The following is a 19,191-nucleotide window of genomic DNA, read 5'->3' on the forward strand; positions in this document are numbered from 1 at the left end:
ACGCTGCTCTCTGCCCACAGCACTGACAGCAGACTGCTGCTCGTTTCAGGATGCGCAGATCCTCACGCACAGGACTGTGTGCCAGGCCGAGTCCCATACTCCTCCTCCCCAAAAGCCTTGTTCTTGCCTCCTTTGCCCACAGCTCTGCAAAGCAGCACCACTTCCAAGGTGGGGGCCTATAAGAGCACAAGCCTGTAGCCACTGGCAATGAAATCGCACCTGGGAAAGGCTCAGAGGAGAAATAGGGAGGAGAGGGAGTAAAAAAGAAAAGTACCTGAGGAATTTTTCTTTTTGCTGATGAAGCTTCTCGCATTCCTCCTCCTCCTGCCGCCTCATCTCCTCCTGGAATTGCTGAGCTTTCTCCTTCTTTGCTTGCAATAAACACATTTTCTCTTGCTCAAACTCCGTCTCCTGCTCCTTAGCTATCTCCTCCAGGGATTCTTCACTAGGCTTCCTCAAGGACTGCTCATGTTTGATTTCCTTCTCAGGTTGCCTACCAAAAAGAGAAGGCTCCTTTGGGTGACAGAAGACTGAGCAACATGAAAGGAACAGCAACATTCTGCCAAACAGTACCAACATCAACCCAAACATCCGAGCCAGGTACTCTAGAAGCTTCCCTGTCAAAGGGAAAGGACACGCCGAGCCCCCACCAGACTGCAGCCGCCTACAGGCTGCTGTGGAGCCCTCGTGTGTAGCTCACGGGAGGTGAGGAACAGCAGTGCGGGTGGGTGGAGGGCAGAGGCAGAAGACAGGCTTGCTGCAGGCAAGCACTCCTCACAAGGCTCTGGGGGAGCACAGGCTCAAGGGTGTGAGCAGCACGTTATCTCAGGTAACAGCCTGGGGATGCCCCACGCGCTGCTGGGGGCCCTCCTGGTGACTCCCAGAGGAGCTCTGCCTGGTGAGTTATCAAACCCAGCCCTAGCAGCACTCCTGCCCCAAATGACTCTTATTTTGGCCCGCCAGAGCTCACCTTGCGAGGGCGACACAGCCTCACTCCACGCAGGATCTGGCGGCCACAGAACCCTGGCCAGGGCTGCCAGGCACAACAGCAGATGCCACCCGTACCTGTTGTCAGCCCAGGGCTTGGCAGCGCGCTTCTGACAGACCACGGGTCTTTCTGCAACTGCAACCTAAAGTGTGCTGGGAGTTTGCCAGCTCCAGGCAACAGAGAGCCCTAAGCACTCCAGAAATTCAAACCCAATCTGTTCCTAATTAAGTTCTTTCAGACAGAGAGCAGCAGAATTATAAGGTCTGAGAGAGGCTGAAGGGGAAGGAGGGGAAAAATGAAGATTATTCTTTGCTCGGGAAGCCGGAGCAGCAAGGTCTCATCGTGCTCAGAGACTGCTAGCGTAAGGCAAGAGGGGCTTCTGTTGTGCCAGGAATCAGGGAAATAACAGCCCCAGTAAAACAGCCTTGAGTCAAAGGGAAAAGGTCACTTATGCAGCCATTAGCAAAAAGAACAAGACAGAGCAAAGAGTAGTCGGGTTCTGGAAAAATCCTGCTTCACTAGTGCTCCCCCCCAGTGCCACGTGCTCTGGGCCAGCTGCAGAGGTGCCTACAGAAGGGACCATTTATCAGGCTGCTCTGCAAGGCAATTCAGCCACTTCCACCTCATCACATTCTTCCTTTTGCCCCAGTTCTTGCTTAAGAAGGGATTCAGCCACACACACACACTTACAGAGCTCAACACAATCCCTAACAGAAAAAGGGAGGTGCTGTGCTGGTCTCCACATCAAAGATCGCCTCTCCACTGCTTTGTCCTGAGAGACCCACTGCCTATTTTTCCAATTACAGCTGCTGATCTGTCACTTGACATGGAAAGCCAAGTCAGCACAACCACTTTCACAGAGACCTTCTATCGCAGCCCAACTGCAGGTACGTCTCTGCATGGACCAGCAGGTTAAAACAGCAACAGACCACTGGCTGTCGCCGGGAGCCTGAGCCCCGCCATCCTGCGCTCCGACCTTCCTCTCTCCACACAACCAACGTTCCCAGCGACTGTAAAAATGGGCTGATTTGTTGGGTTTTGGTTGTTCCCCCCCAGCAGCACTCAGCAAGCAAACTCAGGAGGGTGTGAGAACGTTTATCAAAGGAGAGTAAATGCTCACAGCCCCGTTAGTGACACCGGTAGGAAGGAGGCTGCTCCAAGTGCAAAGCAAACGGCTCTCTCCGCCCCACGGAGCCCGAGGGCTGAGCTGCTGCTCTCCCCCTCCCCAGCACACACTGCTCACTTGGCACTCCCCAGCAAAGCAGCTGCTCACATTTGCATGCGGAGATGTTCAAGCTCTGCTGCGACCACCCAACCGCATCGCCGAGCGTGCTGACTTCACACGCTGCCTTCAGACACCACAACGGGGAACAAAGGGACAGACGCTGTTACGCTTACAACACCGAGGACTTAACCGAGCCCTTACGTGGTGTGCGGGGCAGCAAGCTCCTCCAGGTTGTTCAGGCTATCCAGCGACCCCTCCTCCAGCTCCTGGGCCACGGCCTCCTCCTGACTGGGGTTTTCTAAAGCAAAACGCTTCTCCTCGGGCGTTGCACAAGCGCTGGGATCCCTCTCGCTTCGCAGCACCAAAAAGGTAACGAGACCAGATGTTTTGCCAATAGACAGGGTCAGCACAAAGGATAGACACCAAGTTGAAAAGATAAGCTTACTTTTCCTTTAGTTTGAAGCAGCAGAAGAGAAAGAAAGCAAGCAGCAATAAAGGAAATAATAGAGCAAGGACAAAAAGCAAGGTGATGCACCTCATCATTACTACGTAGAATTAAGCGTAGTGATTAAGAAATATCCATCACCACTTGCCCTGATACCTGACCATCCCCCAGACCCGCAGCCGCTGGGGAGCCCCGGTTGCAGCGAGGATTTGGAGAGCCTTTCCCGGCAACTGGGAGGTCCCACGCAGTGCGTCCACTCGTAGGGGAGGTCTCCAAAGTCGCTGTAAGAGGGTCCAGCTTTCGTACTGTTGAATAAACAAGCTGACAGAACTTTAAAGGCGGAAAGTCTGGTTTCACTCCGTTAGATGCCACCCAAAGCCTGGCCAGGGCTCGAGGAGGAACTAAGGGAGTTTCTCTATCTAGTTGGCTCTGACTATGTGTTCCCAGTCGAGGCCAGTAACCTGGTTTCACGACCTTGACAGCCTGCCTCTAAGCAAGGAAAGAGATACATTCTCCTGACTTTTCATTTTCACTAATGATTTTACTTAAGCTACATCTTTCATTAATGATCATGCCTATGTCACTAATGATCAGATACTAATATTCTCTAACATGAGGGTGGAGGTTCATCTAGAGGTCAGCTTTGGTTCGGGGCCCATTGCTCAGGCCTCAGCACTGCACCAGATTCGCACAGATGAGGTTCTAGCGGCTGCTGCAGGTAGACAAGACAGGGGGAACACGGGATGTGCAGCTGACATAGATGGGCACCAAGCCATGCCTGCCAACAGGAGCCATTTGCCCAACGTGGGGCTGCCAAAGGCACAGCAAAGCTCCAGACCATTCCCACCCACCTGAAGCCCTGTCAGGCTAACAGGCAGCTGAGGATTTAATGGGCGTCAGTCTCAAAACTCTGAGTCACTTCCCTGGATTATCCCCCTCTCTCTCCAAGTCCTTTGAGAATTTCCCCAAGGTAAGGCAGCCCTACCAGCAGGACTCACACTGCTGTCCAAATTACAGATGGAAATATTGGCAGGCATGCTTACATCTACAGTCCTACTTCATCTTGGAAGCGCAGAGAGGAGAGACAAGGCAAGCAGGAGCTAGCTTTCCAGGCAGAGAAAGAGAGGATGCGCAGCTGGGAAGCAGGTAGCAAGCGATAAGGAGACAATTCCTGCAGGCACAACACATTTTCAGGGACCTTCACAAGAACAGCTCCTCTAAGAACAAGGCTGCAAATCCCGAGTGCATGCAGCCAGTCATTAAGATGGTCTGCAGCTTCTTCTGTTCACAAGTTTTCCTGGCACAGGCAACAGCTTCTTGGTTCCCAGTGCCCCAGAGTACATGTAACTCTGGGCAGAGGCTAAGAGCTTTGACACGGTTCACCTCTAAGTGCCACGTGCTGCAGCTCTCAGAGGCAGAGGGGAGGGAGCCCAGAGCTCACAGCTCAGCACAGTATTTGAGCTGTTTAAACAAGTCACCACAAACAGGCTGAAAACAGCTCCCCTGCACAGCCTGGTCCTTGCAGTAACTAAGGGTCTGGAAGCCAGCACTGCCCTTGGGGTAACAGCTGGTGCACTCTAGAGTTGTCCACACATCGGGATACAAAAATAGCTTAATGCTCCCACCTGGTCAGCCAGTGACTTGCTCTAGTTCTACTCCACTCCCTGCAGAAGGGAGTGGAATATAACTGTTCACATTGCAGTTGGACTCCCCTGCCACCAGTAACAGGCACCAGGCTGGCCCTGGGAGCCTTCAGCTACCGGCTCTGCCCAGTGAGGAGCTGGCAGCCCAGCAGGACCAGTGCTGACCGAGACTGGGGGTGCCTCAGAACCAGAAAAGGTCTGTCATCAGGCAACGGCCAGTGGCCGAGTCTCCCATGGTTAAACAGCACAGGGTACACGCAATGTTAACACGTTCAGACCATCTTGGCACAAGCGTGATTATTGCAGCCTTCGAGAGAAATGAGAGAGCTGTAAGGGAAACAGAAGGCAGTTCCACATCTGGGGCAGTCACAAGGAAGTGAAAGACAGGCAGTTTCGCTGCCTACCGAGCCAGAAGCTCAAGCGAAGCTGAAATCTGCTGAGACAGTACTAAGGAGGGGGCAGGAGAAGCGAGAGGTTTATGGGAAAGACCTTATGAGAAGCTGCAGCAGCTCAGGGTGTTCTACAGGGGACACCTGGACAGGTTACAGCGACTGGAGCAGAGGCAGACAGCAAAGACATCCAGAGCTGGAGCTGTCCACGCCTCCTTTGTTGCTGTGTTTGTACCATACCTCTCAGCAGCTTTTGTTCTCTGGCTTTGCTCTTCCTTTACACTGGCTTTGCTTTGCTCTTCCTTTACACTGGCTTTGCTTTGCTCTTCCTTTACACTGGCTTTGCTTTGCTCTTCCTTTACACTGGCTTTGCTTTGCTCTTCCTTTACACTGGCTTTGCTTTGCTCTTCCTTTACACTGGCTTTGCTTTGCTCTTCCTTTACACTGGCTTTGCTTTGCTCTTCCTTTACACTGGCTTTGCTTTGCTCTTCCTTTACACTGGCTTTGCTTTGCTCTTCCTTTACACTGGCTTTGCTTTGCTCTTCCTTTACACTGGCTTTGCTTTGCTCTTCCTTTACACTGGCTTTGCTTTGCTCTTCCTTTACACTGGCTTTGCTTTGCTCTTTTTCCTCTTCTCCCAGCTCCTGGGCCTGCAGGTAAAAGCAAACAGGGAGGAGTTTGCTGGCTCCTTCACCACCAGAGCCTCAGGACCTCAGCGTGGTTCCGCTGAAGGGCAGCGCTGCTCAGGTCCAGCCACAGGACCAGAGAGCACCCGCAGGCTGCCCCAGAGCCCCCAGCTGCGTGCGCCAGCCTCCTCTCCCTCAGGTAACCAAGGGTCCCAAAACAAAGCAGGCACACAAACACACCCTGCACAGTTCACCTGGGGAGGGGAAGAACTTCCCTCTCCAAGCTGTCAGCCCCACACGAGACAGCAGCAAGGGCTCCTCCTCCCTGCTGAGGCTCCGGCTCCCCAGAAGGGCAGCCCCTTCATGAATTCTTGGGCACCACAGACAGCAGGTGAGCTCAGCCCTTGCCATGCTGGAGTGTGCTATGGAGCAGGGCCAAATTAGCACAGAATTAAACCAGCAGTAATTTACGCAAATGTTCAGTGGAGCAAACAGCAGAAGGATTCTCTGCAAGTGCTGCCACTTCCCATCACATCAGCCTGGGCAGAGCTCTCCCCAGCAGCTCCCCCTCCCAGCCTCCCCCCTGCCCCGGTGTAAATAATGACTTCCATTCCCGAGAACCAAGGAGCTCTGCAAAGGTTTCCTGGCTCAAAACGGGCTCTGTCACTGCTGCCTGCGGAAGGAAAGCAGCCAGACAACTGGAGGACGAGATCTTCCTGGGAAGGGATAACAGAGCAGCACTGCTGAGCCCACTGCTGTCCCCAGAAAACCACCAGCTGCAGGAGTCTCTGGACACATTTGAGAAGGTGAAGACAGCCCCTGCCCACAAGGGACAAGGGCTGATTTTCAGCCTTGTCTGGGAAGTTCCCAGAGGGCCTTGCCTCTCCTGCTGCCTCCCGAGCCCCAGCAGTACTGCAAGCAGCTGAGTTCTCCGCCCTGCTTCAATGCCAGGCTGTGTCCTGGAAATCTCACACACCAACAATCCAAAGCCAGTCTCGTGGCCAGAGGAAAGCAGGGTGACAGATAACAGGCCATCTCCTCCCTCTGCACAGCACAGTCCCCAAGGGACCTCAGCAGGAGGATCTCCACCGTCTCCTGTGCACATCAGCTTAGATGGCGTGCCTGCTTCCAGCTCCTCACCACCGTCACCCCCGTGCAGCAGCAGGGCCAAAGCAGGGTGCCAGCACTCCAAATGCCCGTTAAGTGAAGGGTGAAAGGAGCAGACTCTCCCCTGCCAGCAGAGAAGCCAGGTCTAGCAGGAGGCAGCCCCCACGGCCTCTGCGAGCTGCCACGGCTCCTGCCAAAACACGCCAACCAAACCGCTCCAACACTGCTCTCACGTAGCTCACGGAGGTGCTCTCTTCACAAAACAGACTATTTCCCCACTAGATCCAAAGCAAGGCAAGCTCGCTACGCAACAGTAGATGCATTGCTACAAGCCACGGTCTCATTTCAGACCAGCCTCTGCCTACCAACACAGAGGGGCAGCTGCAGGTCTGCAAGGGCACCATTTCATACCCACCCCTCTCTCCAAAACACAGCTGTGAAACTCAGACCGTGGCTGCTCCAACAAGACATTTGCATGCACAGTGACTGTGCTGCAGCACGAGAGGGAGAAGGAACACAGCAGGCACGTGTTTTGTTTTCCCTTCACATCTGATTACGCTCATTATTAGGCACCAGAGGACAGGTGTATTCTCCAGACACCACCTTACAAACTGGATGGCTCCTCTCTGCTGGACAGGTGGTGAGTTTGCCACTCCAGGTCTCCTCCAGAGCAGCTGATCAACTCACAATCAGAGCAAGGCTGAGTAAACCCCAGCTGGAGCCCAACCCTCTACCTCCCTGTGCAGCACGCTCTTCCAGCCAACACGCTGATGAGCTGAGATGCTGCGGGAGGAGTAGCTGGGAGGGCTCAGCAGGAACGGGGGGCTCAGGAAGCCAACCCAGTAACACGCTGAGAAGAGAAGGATAAAACCTCAAGCTGCACAGCAACCTTCTTCAGTCAGAACCGCCTGATCATAGCTACATCCCAGGCTAACGTGGTATAGGAAGCACAGACACGTGCACATGTACATACACTCCATTGCCAGACACACCGAGAGGAGCCTATTTTCTCCCCTGCATGAATGCAGGCAAGAAAACCAAATGCTTAAAAATAAGCTTCCCTATAGCAAAAATCTGCCTGAGGTAGTTAACTTCCTTTTCTTCCCATTTATGCTATCACGTTCTCACCCAAATCCTTTCCATCTGCTTAGAGAAAGGACAAATATACTCACAAAAAAAGTAAAATCGACTCTGCTTTCCCCCCACTCCCCAGGAAAGCCACTAATCTACACTCATACTGGGGCAGGGAAAGCACACACGTGAGCTTGCACACACGCACCTCTCACAGGCCACCTCTACACAAAGTTTATGATCTTTGTGTAGCTACTTGCATCTCACGTCTGCAGAAAAAACGAGCTAGTAGTGCTGCTTTCCTCCCTGACACTGAACACATCGCTTCTGCTTGCCTCCACAAAGCCTTTGTGCCGACAGCATCATCCTGGGATGAGCGCACCAGTGTGCAGCGTTTTACCTGCCTATCCACAGGTGGGTCCCTGAGCACATACACAGCACTTACCTTGCCGGTGGGGCTGTCCAGAACAGGAGACAGGACCTCCACATCCAGTACATGCTCAGAAAGCCGACTCCGGAAACCCAAGTCCTAAAGAAGAAAGCAGAAGAGGATCAGTGTCTGAGGGGCAGGTGCAGGTTTGGCCAGAGATCCTGAGAGACGAGACCAAAATCCTCCCACAGCCTGGAATCCACACTCACCGACAGCATGGCTTTTGCACCACTAGATATCTGAACAATTAGAAAGGTTTACAGGACACAGGAGAGGCTACACCACGACTCTGGCCCGCATCCAAGCACAGGTCACGCCTGCACTGCAGACGGACAGCTCTGTTAGCAGCTGGGCCAGCAGGCAGGGGTGACACATGGTACACCCAAAGCAAGCAGCAGACCCATCTTCCCCCAGCCTCTACTGCTCTCACTGCTGATACTGCTGCAGAGTTCCTGAGGTTCTTCCTAAAACTCAGCTCCTGCAAGTTGCCCACAAGCTGAGGCAGCTCTCCCTCCCGGCAGAGCCCTGGGGGTCCTGTGCACACACGCCCAGCAGCGAGCACTGCAAAGGTGTTGTCTGAGGCAGCAGCCCCTCGCCAACACGCAGACTCGTACTAACACCGATAAATAATGATATTCTCAGCCGTTTGCTGCCCGTGCTGCCTCTGCTCCCACTGGCAGATGGGACATTACCTCACCCACAGACAGAACACGCTAAGCGCAGGATGATGTTGCTGGCCTACGCCGTGGCTGTAAGGTCATCACAAGAGGTGGGCATGGCATTAACCGGCTGCACGCTCCCAGAGGACCATGAAGCCCACGCCTGAGGGACAAGGAGCTTGTAGGGACTCACCACCGGCCGAATCAGCTCGTGGTCCAAGATGTTAGAGACTTGCAAGTCCTCCCCACAGTCGCTGGTCGCGGATGCCTTTGACAGCTGCAAGGAGATACACGTTACAGCCTGTACACATCTCCCCCCTGCAGCTTCACCTAGGCATTTCCAACAAGATGGCAACTGATACTGGGAAGACAAGTCTGGACTCTACAACACAGGGAAGAACACTCAGGGCATGATACACAGACAAGCACAACACAACACACCACGTCACACAGGCAAAGGACTGGGGAAGGAGGGCAGTGGTAGGAGATGGGACTGGGGAGGGCAGAGAAGTGCTCTTCGAATATCCCTGATAAAGGGCCTATGCTTACTGTCCTGTTCCTTCTGCAGGGATCTCTGCAGCCCTGAACTCCACAGCTCACCACACACACAGGTAAAGCCACACAGAACAGCACCATGATCTTAAAAGGACTTTAAAAGTCCACCTTACCATGCCTACCTGATTGCAGTGGGGACTCCTGTGTTCCCAGGATCATGAAACAGTTTGTAGCTGTTCAGTGTGAATGCCCATGCAGCCCTGCTGACTTCAGCAGGACTACCCAGGCACAGAGGGCAAGCATGAAGCGTTCATGAAAGCTTTCAACTTTAAGGTCTTCAGGACAGAGCATGTAGAGAGGAATCAACGGGAGGAGAGGAGAGGAGAGGAATCAACGGGAGGAGAGGAGAGGAGAGGAATCAACGGGAGGAGAGGAGAGGAATCAACGGGAGGAGAGGAGAGGAATCAACGGGAGGAGAGGAGAGGAATCAACGGGAGGAGAGGAGAGGAATCAACGGGAGGAGAGGAGAGGAATCAACGGGAGGAGAGGAGAGGAATCAACGGGAGGAGAGGAACAAAGCAGCATGGACAGCTGGGCTTGGTGTGAACTTCATTATGAAACCTGCTTGCTCAGTACAGATGGCAGCACTGGAAGCTGCGACTTATTTCTCCCCCTCCAAGACTCGAAACATGCGTCACAGTTCAGGGTTTTGGCCTGTCAGTTGCTTAGTACTAATTTCCTAGCTCAGTACTACGGATGCCCATCTGGGAATTCGGAGCACTCGTGCCCCCCCAGGACCACCCTGCAGATTAGGAAAGCGCTTACACCGACTTCACAGAAAGCCAGCAAGGGCTTGAAGAGCTTTCCTGAATCAGGGCCTTACAAAGCACCGGGAACAGCCACAGCAGCTTCCACACCGAACCCAGCCCGTGCAGGCAGGTCTCTTACTTTGCCAGCATCCAGCCTGCTGTCTGTTTTCAGATCAGCTGCTGCTTCTTCCTCCATTTCATTCACTATCTTTTCCCCAACAGACACGGTGTTGACAGAGGCAGCCAGGCTTGCCAGCTGCTCTGCCTCAGCAGCTTCCCCAGCTGGAGATGCAGCTCCGGGTTGCCCAGAACCACTGGGCACATCTGTCTGTGCTGTGCTCCTTTCCCCCAGAGACTGGGGCAGCTCATCAGCTGCAGAGAGGTCACCTTCCACCTCAGCATCTTTCTCGCCCAGTAGTTCATCCCCAGAGAGTTCCCCATCGGACTCCTCCTTGTTCTGGTCAGACAGGCTACTATCATCATCTCCGGGAAGGACTTGAACCGGAGTCGGAGGGCACGCAGCATCAGAATCCAAGGAAGACTCTTGCCCTTCTTCAACATGTCTTGATTTTAAAGAGTCCTTCTAGGCAGCAAGTCAAACACAATTATAGCTATAACATGCTTTACCTCCTACTTGGGGGGATGCAGGGGTCAGAAACAACATGGGTTCTCCTACAGCAAGAAGCAAAACCACAAAGCTTTGGGTGACTTCAAGACCAATTTGATTTCTTTTCATACAGTCCCTTTCAAAGGGAAGGAACTTCATTAAGATGAAACACTCATTTCTTGGGCTCAGGCTTTTTTTAATCTGTCGCTCTCTCATTCACAGGGTCTCAGTGGGTAAGAGTTAGCAGCGGCTGCTGCAGGAGCCATCAGCCCCTGGGAGCACCCTACACGCTCTGCAGCACACCCATTTGTGCTTCCACATTGAATCTGTTCAGCAAGAGATGGAAATTTGCATAAGAGTATTGCTGGACACTTAACCTCTACCTGGAATTATAACCAGAGAAAAGCAGGCTGGAGGCAGTCATCCCACCTTCCAGCAGGACCAACCTGAGCACAGGCACCGATTTCAGCCCCAGACCGTGACTAGCTGCCACACGAGACTGCAGAATACAGAACCCACCGGCCTTGGGAAAAACAATCCCCAATTACAGCTTCGTCACCCAAAGGTTCAGCTGCCTCTCCCGGCAGTGGGGAGGCCCCAAAACTCACAGCAAAGAGCACAACAGCCAGGAGGAAGCAGGAAAAGGTTCCCTCATCAGCATGCAAACAAACCCGCTGGCACGTCCTGCTTTCTCACTGTTTTATTAATGCTGGGGTGTCTTGTCAAACACGAGCTGCATCCTGTGTACAGCGTGTACCGAACACAGAGCGCATATCTTAACGAGGCATTTTTATCCAAGTGCAGCTGGGATGCTGTCAGCTTTAAACCCTGGGCCACGGCAAACCGAGAACGTCTCCTAGCACATCGTTTGCCTGAGAGAGCCATCCATCAGACTAAAGAGGAGGGCAGAGACATCAAATCACTGGGTACTGTCCCAACGCTGCAGCTCGGAGTCTCACCTGCAGTTCCCTGAGGAGTAAGTGAAAGCTCACAGCCCCTGTCCAGCTTGGTGCCTGGTTGGCAGGGGGTCACAAACACGTCGCTGAATCGCCAGCCAGCCACACAAGGCCCTGCAAAGGCCTCCGTAACCCAGAGAAACATGTGCAAGGGTGGAGGAGTCCTCATTACACTCCCTTTATCTGGGAATTAGGGCATCTGGAAAGAGATCACTAGTTGTGCTCCCTTTCGGGCAGGCTCGGTGCAGGGTTTTCCTGAGGACCTCTCTCCATGACATCTGACTGTGCCCAAGAACGTTCTGCCAAATGAGAGCAATCAGGATTCCTGCACCTCAAAACACTACACACACACTTCCCTTCGAGGAGCACACACACCACACAATACACCCACGTGTCCAACCATACTGTGCACACACAGATTCTTCTCCAGGGAAGTTGACCTCAGCTACTAGAACACCCTAGCTGGTAGAGTCCTATTTTAATAACAGATACAGCCAAACCTTTTGCTAACATCACACCACAGACACAAGTCTCCAGGAGAGGGAACTCTGTCAGACACACAGGTGGAAGAGGAGGGAGGTTTCCGTGTTCCAAAACAGACTATGGGTTTTCTATGGTGTTCAGAGCTAGGACAAGTCAGTCAGGTTACAATTGGCTTTAGCTGATATTTTCACAAGCTGCAACGCATTTTACCTGCAGCTGAGTGAGACCAGCTGATGTGAAATCTCTGCCTCTCAAATTGTTACTTGTAGTGATCAGCGTAAGTCTGGAGAAAAGCACATCGGTGCCAATGGGACCAGGTTTTGGGAAGGCACCTGATCTGGCAACAAAGAGTCAGTACAAACAGCAGCCACCAAAACTGAATCCTACCCATCCCAGACTGTAACTGTCCTACCCATCATTGGACTGTAACAGGTTGAATGCAAGATCTTACAACAAGAAAATTCACGTTCTTTCTCCCCCCTTGCTCACCAATTTCAGGCTGTTCTCAGGCACAGAAGTACAGAGAGAGGGTTGCAATTTCCAGACCTCCTTTGGGCAGTATTTGCCCTTGGTTTTTGAGTTTGCACCTATCCCCACACATGTAATACTTCAGCCAGCACAAGAAACAAGCCAAGCAGCTATCAGATCCACAGCACACCACCAGAAGCTGCCTACTGCGTGCAAAGCTTCACTGACACCATGCAAGCAGGACCGTGATGTCAGAGCCACTCATCACCTCTGTCGGGCTGCCAGCTTCCTCGGCAGGGCTCCTCTGGTGCCGGGGATCACCTTCAGCGACATCAGCTAGCCGGCTGCCACGGTTTCCCTCCTCTGCTTTGCTGCTCTCCTAGCAGGTGGGTAACAGATCCGCTGGCAGAAGTCCTCACACCACCTTCCCAAGCTGGTAGGGTCACCCAGCTGTGACAGGCCACCACCCTGGGTACCACCCACTGCAAGCCCCCCTGGAGCAGACAGCTCTCCAGCCTGTGCTCAGGAGCTCCCAGGCCCAGACTCCCAAACAAACCGTTTATGCTCTGCCTGCTTTACTGCTCATCCTGCTGGCCAGCTCCACGAGCTCGCTGTTCCACCGGGCTCTGGCCAGCTTGGGGCTCCCCACGAGCAGCAGCTCCCCACAGCAGTTCTCAGCCTCACTCCCCCCGCACAGGACACAGCAAGGCTCTGAGCACGTCAGCCATTCCTCCCCTTTCACCCCTCATCCCTGGGCGGGTACGGTACGGATCTGCGGTGCCTGGGAGCCGGCAGCACCGCTTCCCGCACAGACATCTCGGCAGGAACACACAAGCTGCGCTGCACAGTGTTTGTTTACACCGACAGCTCCCTTTCACACATCTCCATCTGGTACTGAAGCCTCGCATCGTGACTTCCCACCACACAGAGCACCCCCTCGCCTCCCAGGGTTTACCCAGAGATCGACCTGGACAGAAGGCACAGCACTCAGCCTCCCAGGCTGGAAGCACTACACCAGGGGATCACTGCTGCTGCTGTGGGACCCTCTCTGCAGACACCCAGAGGTGCTTCCAGACCTTCTCTTCCTCTTGCCCCTTCCAGCAGTACACCAAAGCCCTTTTATGTTTTAGAGCAGTCTCACATGTCTGCAGCAACTATTCCATCACAGGAATCCAGGAGGCAGGAAAGCTGGGTTCAGGTGACAGCTAACCCCACGAGCAGCCAAGCAAAGCCAGCTGCATAGAGGAGTCCCTCTGTCCAGGAGCACATTCTAACTACTACACAGAAACCTCACGTTCTCCAGCATCTCCCTTGGGTACCATTTTCACTGCCTCTTCCCCAGGTCACTTGCTCCCTGCTCCAGAGAAGCACACTGAAGGGGGCTGCATCTCTTTCCATCTCTTGCTTCTCTTGGATGCAGCCTCCACTCTCACCCAACATCCTGCGTCTCAGCAAGTCGCTAAAACCACACACTTATTCCATACAATTCCCTTTGACTATAGGTATTCAACCGTGATCCACAGGCTACACCAAGCCAGCTTTTCATCGCCTCACCCCATTATTGCCTAGATTCCCCCCGCCCCACCCCGCAGGGCTTGTTATACAAACCCTTTCAGCTTTGTAAGGGAGCTGGAGAACGGCTCAGGCTGGAGGCTGAGGCTCACAGGAATGCTTTCCTACTGCCATCTCATGGAACTGCACATGAATTGTAATTTATTGTAGGGCACTAGTATCTTATCAGGACTAAGATATCGCCCAGCTGGGCTATCAGAGCCTGGCTGTCAGGCAGCCATTGCCATTTCACAATAGATTGCCGAAGCCCTGCCGCCGCGCCGAAACGCCACGGCAGCTCTTTGTTCCTGGACACATTAACGTTTCCGTGACGAGCTGGGCCCCGACAGGCTGCTTGTTGTTTGGAGATGGGAGTCAGGCCTTGCTTTGTCACATCCCCTGCAGCGTAAGCCTTCGCAGTTTCTGCCCAGCGCTGTGAAGGGTTCTCCAAAGTGCTTCACAGCTTAATTTTCATACATTGTGAAGAGGATAAGGGAAATACTGTAACACACTTGAAAAGAATTTGTCTTTCAGATACTAGAATGGTATTTTCAAAGCGATGAGAAAGGATTAGTGTCAGAGCAAACACTCGGGCCGAATCACCAGAGCTGCTTGCAACACACTTCCCATTGTGCCCTCGTCATCCTAAGCCTGAGCGCTGCTAATCAACCAAACCGCAAGCATTCTCCTTCAAGCACAAACTTGCCTTCAATACCCACACCCTGTCCCCTGCAGACAGCATCTGCCTTCTCATACTCCCCCCCCAGCCCTGCTCCAGGTCATTCCTGCTCACAAGTGACACTCAAAACTCATCCCTCAGGCACCCCTCCTGTGCTTTGGCTCCCCAGCCCAGGCGCTGGCTGGCAGTGCCACAGCTCCTCTCCCGCCCGTCTCACATCGCCCACATTCTTACCTCAGACTCAAAGCTGATTCCCAGGGCGCTGACATCCATGTGCAGGTTTCTCAACAGTCTTGCTGTCACATGAAGACTCTAAAGGTATCAAAAAAAGGAGATGGCCACCACCGAGCTCTGCCCTCTGCGATCCCATGGGCCACACAGGAGGCACTGAGGGCTCCTGATCAGTGAAATACAGCAGCAGAGTCAGAGCAACACGCCACGGCAATAAGCCTACTGCCAATTTGTTCTGGAAATACACCGTGGCAGATGTCACTTTATAGGGAGCACAAGGAGAACACAGGATCAGACGCTTTTTGGCCACCAAACACCACACAGAGGAAATGCACCCCAACTTAAGGCCCAGGGTCAAATGGAACAGCCAGAGTCAGGCAGCTGTCACCAGGGGAGCATCGCAGTTTGTCACTCCTTGAAGCTCCACGTGCTATGGTTACTGACACGCGTTAGGAGCCAAGGCACACAAACTACCTCATTCTTGCCTTCTTCCTCTTCCTTTCTCCATTTATCCAGAGCTGCTGTGTCTGAGGAAATCTTCTCATCGCAAACCAAGTCCAGCAACGTCTTGATCTGGCTGGGGGGCTTATGGGTCTCTGCAGGCTGTGAAGTCAAAAAGAAAGGGCAGTGAGAGGACAGACAAAGAGCAAGGGGAGATGCAAACCCACTGAGACACTGGTCAGCAGCCGGGAAGCTGCTGCACTCTGAGAAGATGCTCAGGATTACGCTGCTACAGCCACATCCAGCTGGGAGATAGTCTAGTCTTTCTGAGGCCACACTTTCCCTTACAACAGAGGGGCTCCTGTCCTGGAGCAGCACATCTGCAAAGCCTGCCTGTGCCTCAAAACACCGATTCAGTCAGAACATAGTAAACCAAAACATTTGAAGTCACCAGTGAGAAGACCTAACTCAGCCAGAGGAAAACCTTCAGTGAAGGTGTTGATTTGTACAATGTTTTGCACAGATATTGTTTTGTTTTCCTTTAAAAGATCACTTTGTTACCACTCAACACATTTGTTTTGTTGACCCAGAGGGCACATTCTGTAAACAAACATTTGACAACTGTAAATCTTACATTCATCCAGAAAGTTGTTCTTTTTTTTTTTTATTCTCAGCAGATACTTGAGTGAATATTATTTATTAGATTGCATTGCCTGTACTGTATGTCATAGCTCCTTTGGACACAAATCAAAGTTCCAATAAAATGAGCTTAAGACTTTTTCCCCCCCCAACAATAAAGAATTTCCAGTTAAATCTGCTAAACATAAAAGAAAGCTCACCACAAGTCTAGCACTAGGGTCCCTAGCAAGAGCAAACAAAGTATTGGGAAAGACAGTAGGGAAGTGTTTTTAAGAGACAAACATACTTCAAAACTGCTGTGAGATCCCAAATTCTCACTGCAACTGCTGAGCATCGCCATGCCCTTCCGCAGGGCGTGCTCTCCCGGGCACGCTCCCCGAGCGGAGGGAGCCTCACCTGCACTCCTCTGGCTGCACAGCCCGAGTCCGCCGCGCTGCCCACGTCCCAGTTCAGCGAGCCACGGAGGATGCCGGCCGGAGACGCCGCCAGGCCACGCAGCGGAGGGAGGGTGCCCAGGGGCGCCGGGACGGGCGCTAGCAGGGTGCCTGAGGGCTGGAGCAGACCGAAGGGAGTCACTGACAGCACAGCACGGGCACACAGCTTACGTACCTTATTTCAGACGCTGCGCGACACAGGCTGCCGATACTGAACCCGCCACCAAAAAGCTGCTTGTGAGACCCCCCACCCAGCAATCACCAGCACGTGAGATATGTCAGGAATAGCAGTTTGATTTACTCACGTGTTTTCTTTTCCAAAGACCTATCTGAATATGGTGCTTCACTTCACAGCAGTGAGGTGAACCAAGAAAAAAAAAAAATCAATGGGCATTACTGCAAAGCCGAAGCAAGAGGACACCAGGAGCCACGCTAGCTCACGTGCCAGCACATACCCACACGCAGCACACACCCAACATCACACACCAGCGGCAAACTGGGCAGCTTCATCTGTTTGCCCTGCTGCTCTGCACAGTGTGAAGAGTGGAGTAGAAACTGCTCCGACAGCAAGAAGCCGCCTGCTCTCCACAGGCTGCAATTACCACCTCTTTGTAGGCCAACACCCAGGCGGCTTCCTCACCTCACACAACCAGAAAAGCACGGGCAGGGGAAAGCAGCTCTGCTGCAGCACATCTGTAAGCAGCTCCTGAATACACCTCTCCCTCAGAAAGGACAAGCAGGAGCCCTGGGAGCCACCCAACATCCTCACCACTGAGCGACACACACTTCACATCTCAAGTTCTCTTCACCCAGAAACTCAACCATTCTGCTGGGCTTTGTGGAATTCCCCACCCCTGTAGTCTCACTCTGATACACTGCACTGGCTAAACTACAAACACACACACACACACACCCCCCAGGGTTTTCTTTGGAGCACACCAGTACAGCCAAGTGCTGCTGCTTCAGCAGAGCGTCTGTGTGTTCAGACCCCACAGGTCCTGTACTCTGTGGCTATGCAAGATCACAGAGTGAGAACAGAGTTCATTCACTCACACACTGAGGGATGGGGACAGGGAGATGAATATACACTGATCCTTCTTTCTCCAAGTTGCTGCCACAGCAATGGTAACAGAATAAATCACACATTCTGGGCCTAACTAATCATTTCTACAGACAGCCATTAACTACATGCACGGAGCAGAGGATGTGAGCTGTCCTTCAGCAAAGATAAACTCACTTCCATCAGGCTAATTAAAACTTTCAGGATAATCTGCAGTTGATCTGATATTTATAGTCATAGTTCTTAGCAGCTAACCAAGCACTACCACATGCTGGTGATTAGGAACCTGAGCTAGCAATTCAGTGGAGCCACAGCTGGGGACCAAAAACAGTAAAGCAAAGCAATTCCCAAACATTACACATCTCTCCAGGTCTGGCCAAGGACCCTCCTGCCCAGGGTGCAGAAGGGCAGAGGGAATTCGACCCAAGGACACCGAAGGGAGAATCCCTGGCTGCATTTCCTAAGTAGATAAATAGCAGCAAGTAACTGAAACATCTCACATAATTATATATACCCTTACCTATCTAAATTAGAAATATATACTTAACACAATTTCATATATAAACAGGTGTGTAAGTTTTGGGCCACTTGAACTTACATATCTATATATAAAAGAAAATGCTCGAAGTGAAGGCTTGAGGCTGAGTCAAAGAGGTTTATACCTTGAGCAACACCACAGCACACCGTCTTTCCCCATGAGATTTCTCATTAGTGGCTACTGGAAGGTAGGAATTATTTGCTATCACTTAGGACATGAAGGCAATTTGGTTGTGCTTGCAGATAGCAACAGCAAAGCAGACTAACCTCACACATGTCTACACCCACATTCAGCGTCTGGATACCGCAGTAAAATACGCATGGCCACTGCATGAACACCATCTGTGGGCCTCTCCAAGGAAGGCAATCTTTCCAGCACTCCAAATACCTGCTGCTCAGGACAGCACCAGCACCCTTGGCTGGTACCATTTCCTTCTCAGCAACAGCACCACAGGGCTGTGGCACCCCTGCGCCAGGCGAGTCCTCCTACCAGAGGACCTCCCAACCTCTGTGGGTTTGTGACCCCACTTCTGCTGGATTTCCAAACTCAGCCCTGCCAGACAGGATCCCTTGTCAGGGGAATCGCTGTTCCCATCCCAAAGCAGCAACAGCACAGCCCCTCTAATTCACAGCCACACATTCATCCTCCACCCAGCCCTCCCCAGCAGCACCGCAAGCAGAGTCTACTCACAGTGGGTCGCTTCCGTGACTGCTTCTCCTTCTTGTCTTTCTTCTCTTTCTTTTCTTTCTTTTTCTTCTCCTTCTTTTTCAAGCTGCCACATGCCAGCAGCTTCTCTCGTTCCTGAATGACAAGCTCGCTGTAGTAGCCATCACAGGGGTGCTCCCACATGGACTGGCCATTAGCAAAGTTGAAGTAGTAGATTTCACCAGTGATATCCTGGCTGCGTGGCAAGAACGACATGAAAAGTAAGAACAGTACTTCCCCATGCCCAGGACATGCATCTGCTGTGGCATTACGCCCTGCTCTGCCACCAACGTGGGCAGCACGCAGCAGGGGAGGCCAGGAAACCAACAGGACAGCTGCCAACAGAGCTCTCACCAGGGCTTCCACCCGGGTGGTAACGGGGCCACAATGGCTTCCTTGGCCAGCCACATCAGCTCTGGCTCCTTCTCAGGGTCAATCCCGATGTTCTGTGCAAAATCGTGGATTTCTAGGAAAGCAGAGGAGGAATCAGTGGAGATGGTCTACGCAGGCAT

General features: G+C 52.7%; 1 protein-coding gene across 5 annotated transcripts in view; it reads right to left on the reverse strand.

Annotated features, from left to right (window-relative positions):
* Positions 1-19,191, reverse strand: part of CEP164 (centrosomal protein 164) — a 33,778-nt gene that overhangs the window by 12,398 nt on the left and 2,189 nt on the right. For 2 of the 5 annotated variants that reach the window (XM_068418094.1, XM_068418095.1), the window contains exons 4-15: positions 19,034-19,145; positions 18,665-18,875; positions 16,339-16,494; positions 15,337-15,465; positions 14,866-14,943; positions 12,670-12,780; positions 10,027-10,470; positions 8,777-8,860; positions 7,940-8,023; positions 4,931-5,340; positions 2,415-2,564; positions 275-493 (exon numbers count right to left, since the gene is read on the reverse strand). In XM_068418094.1, coding sequence (XP_068274195.1) covers positions 275-493; positions 2,415-2,564; positions 4,931-5,340; positions 7,940-8,023; positions 8,777-8,860; positions 10,027-10,470; positions 12,670-12,780; positions 14,866-14,943; positions 15,337-15,465; positions 16,339-16,494; positions 18,665-18,875; positions 19,034-19,145 — 2,188 coding nt within the window. The remainder of the gene's footprint in view (positions 1-274; positions 494-2,414; positions 2,565-4,930; positions 5,341-7,939; positions 8,024-8,776; positions 8,861-10,026; positions 10,471-12,669; positions 12,781-14,865; positions 14,944-15,336; positions 15,466-16,338; positions 16,495-18,664; positions 18,876-19,033; positions 19,146-19,191) is intronic. The other 3 variants (XM_068418096.1, XM_068418097.1, XM_068418098.1) reach the window with 3 other exon arrangements.

Source organism: Nyctibius grandis, chromosome 25, assembly GCF_013368605.1.
Source record: "Nyctibius grandis isolate bNycGra1 chromosome 25, bNycGra1.pri, whole genome shotgun sequence".
Taxonomy (NCBI): domain Eukaryota; kingdom Metazoa; phylum Chordata; class Aves; order Nyctibiiformes; family Nyctibiidae; genus Nyctibius; species Nyctibius grandis.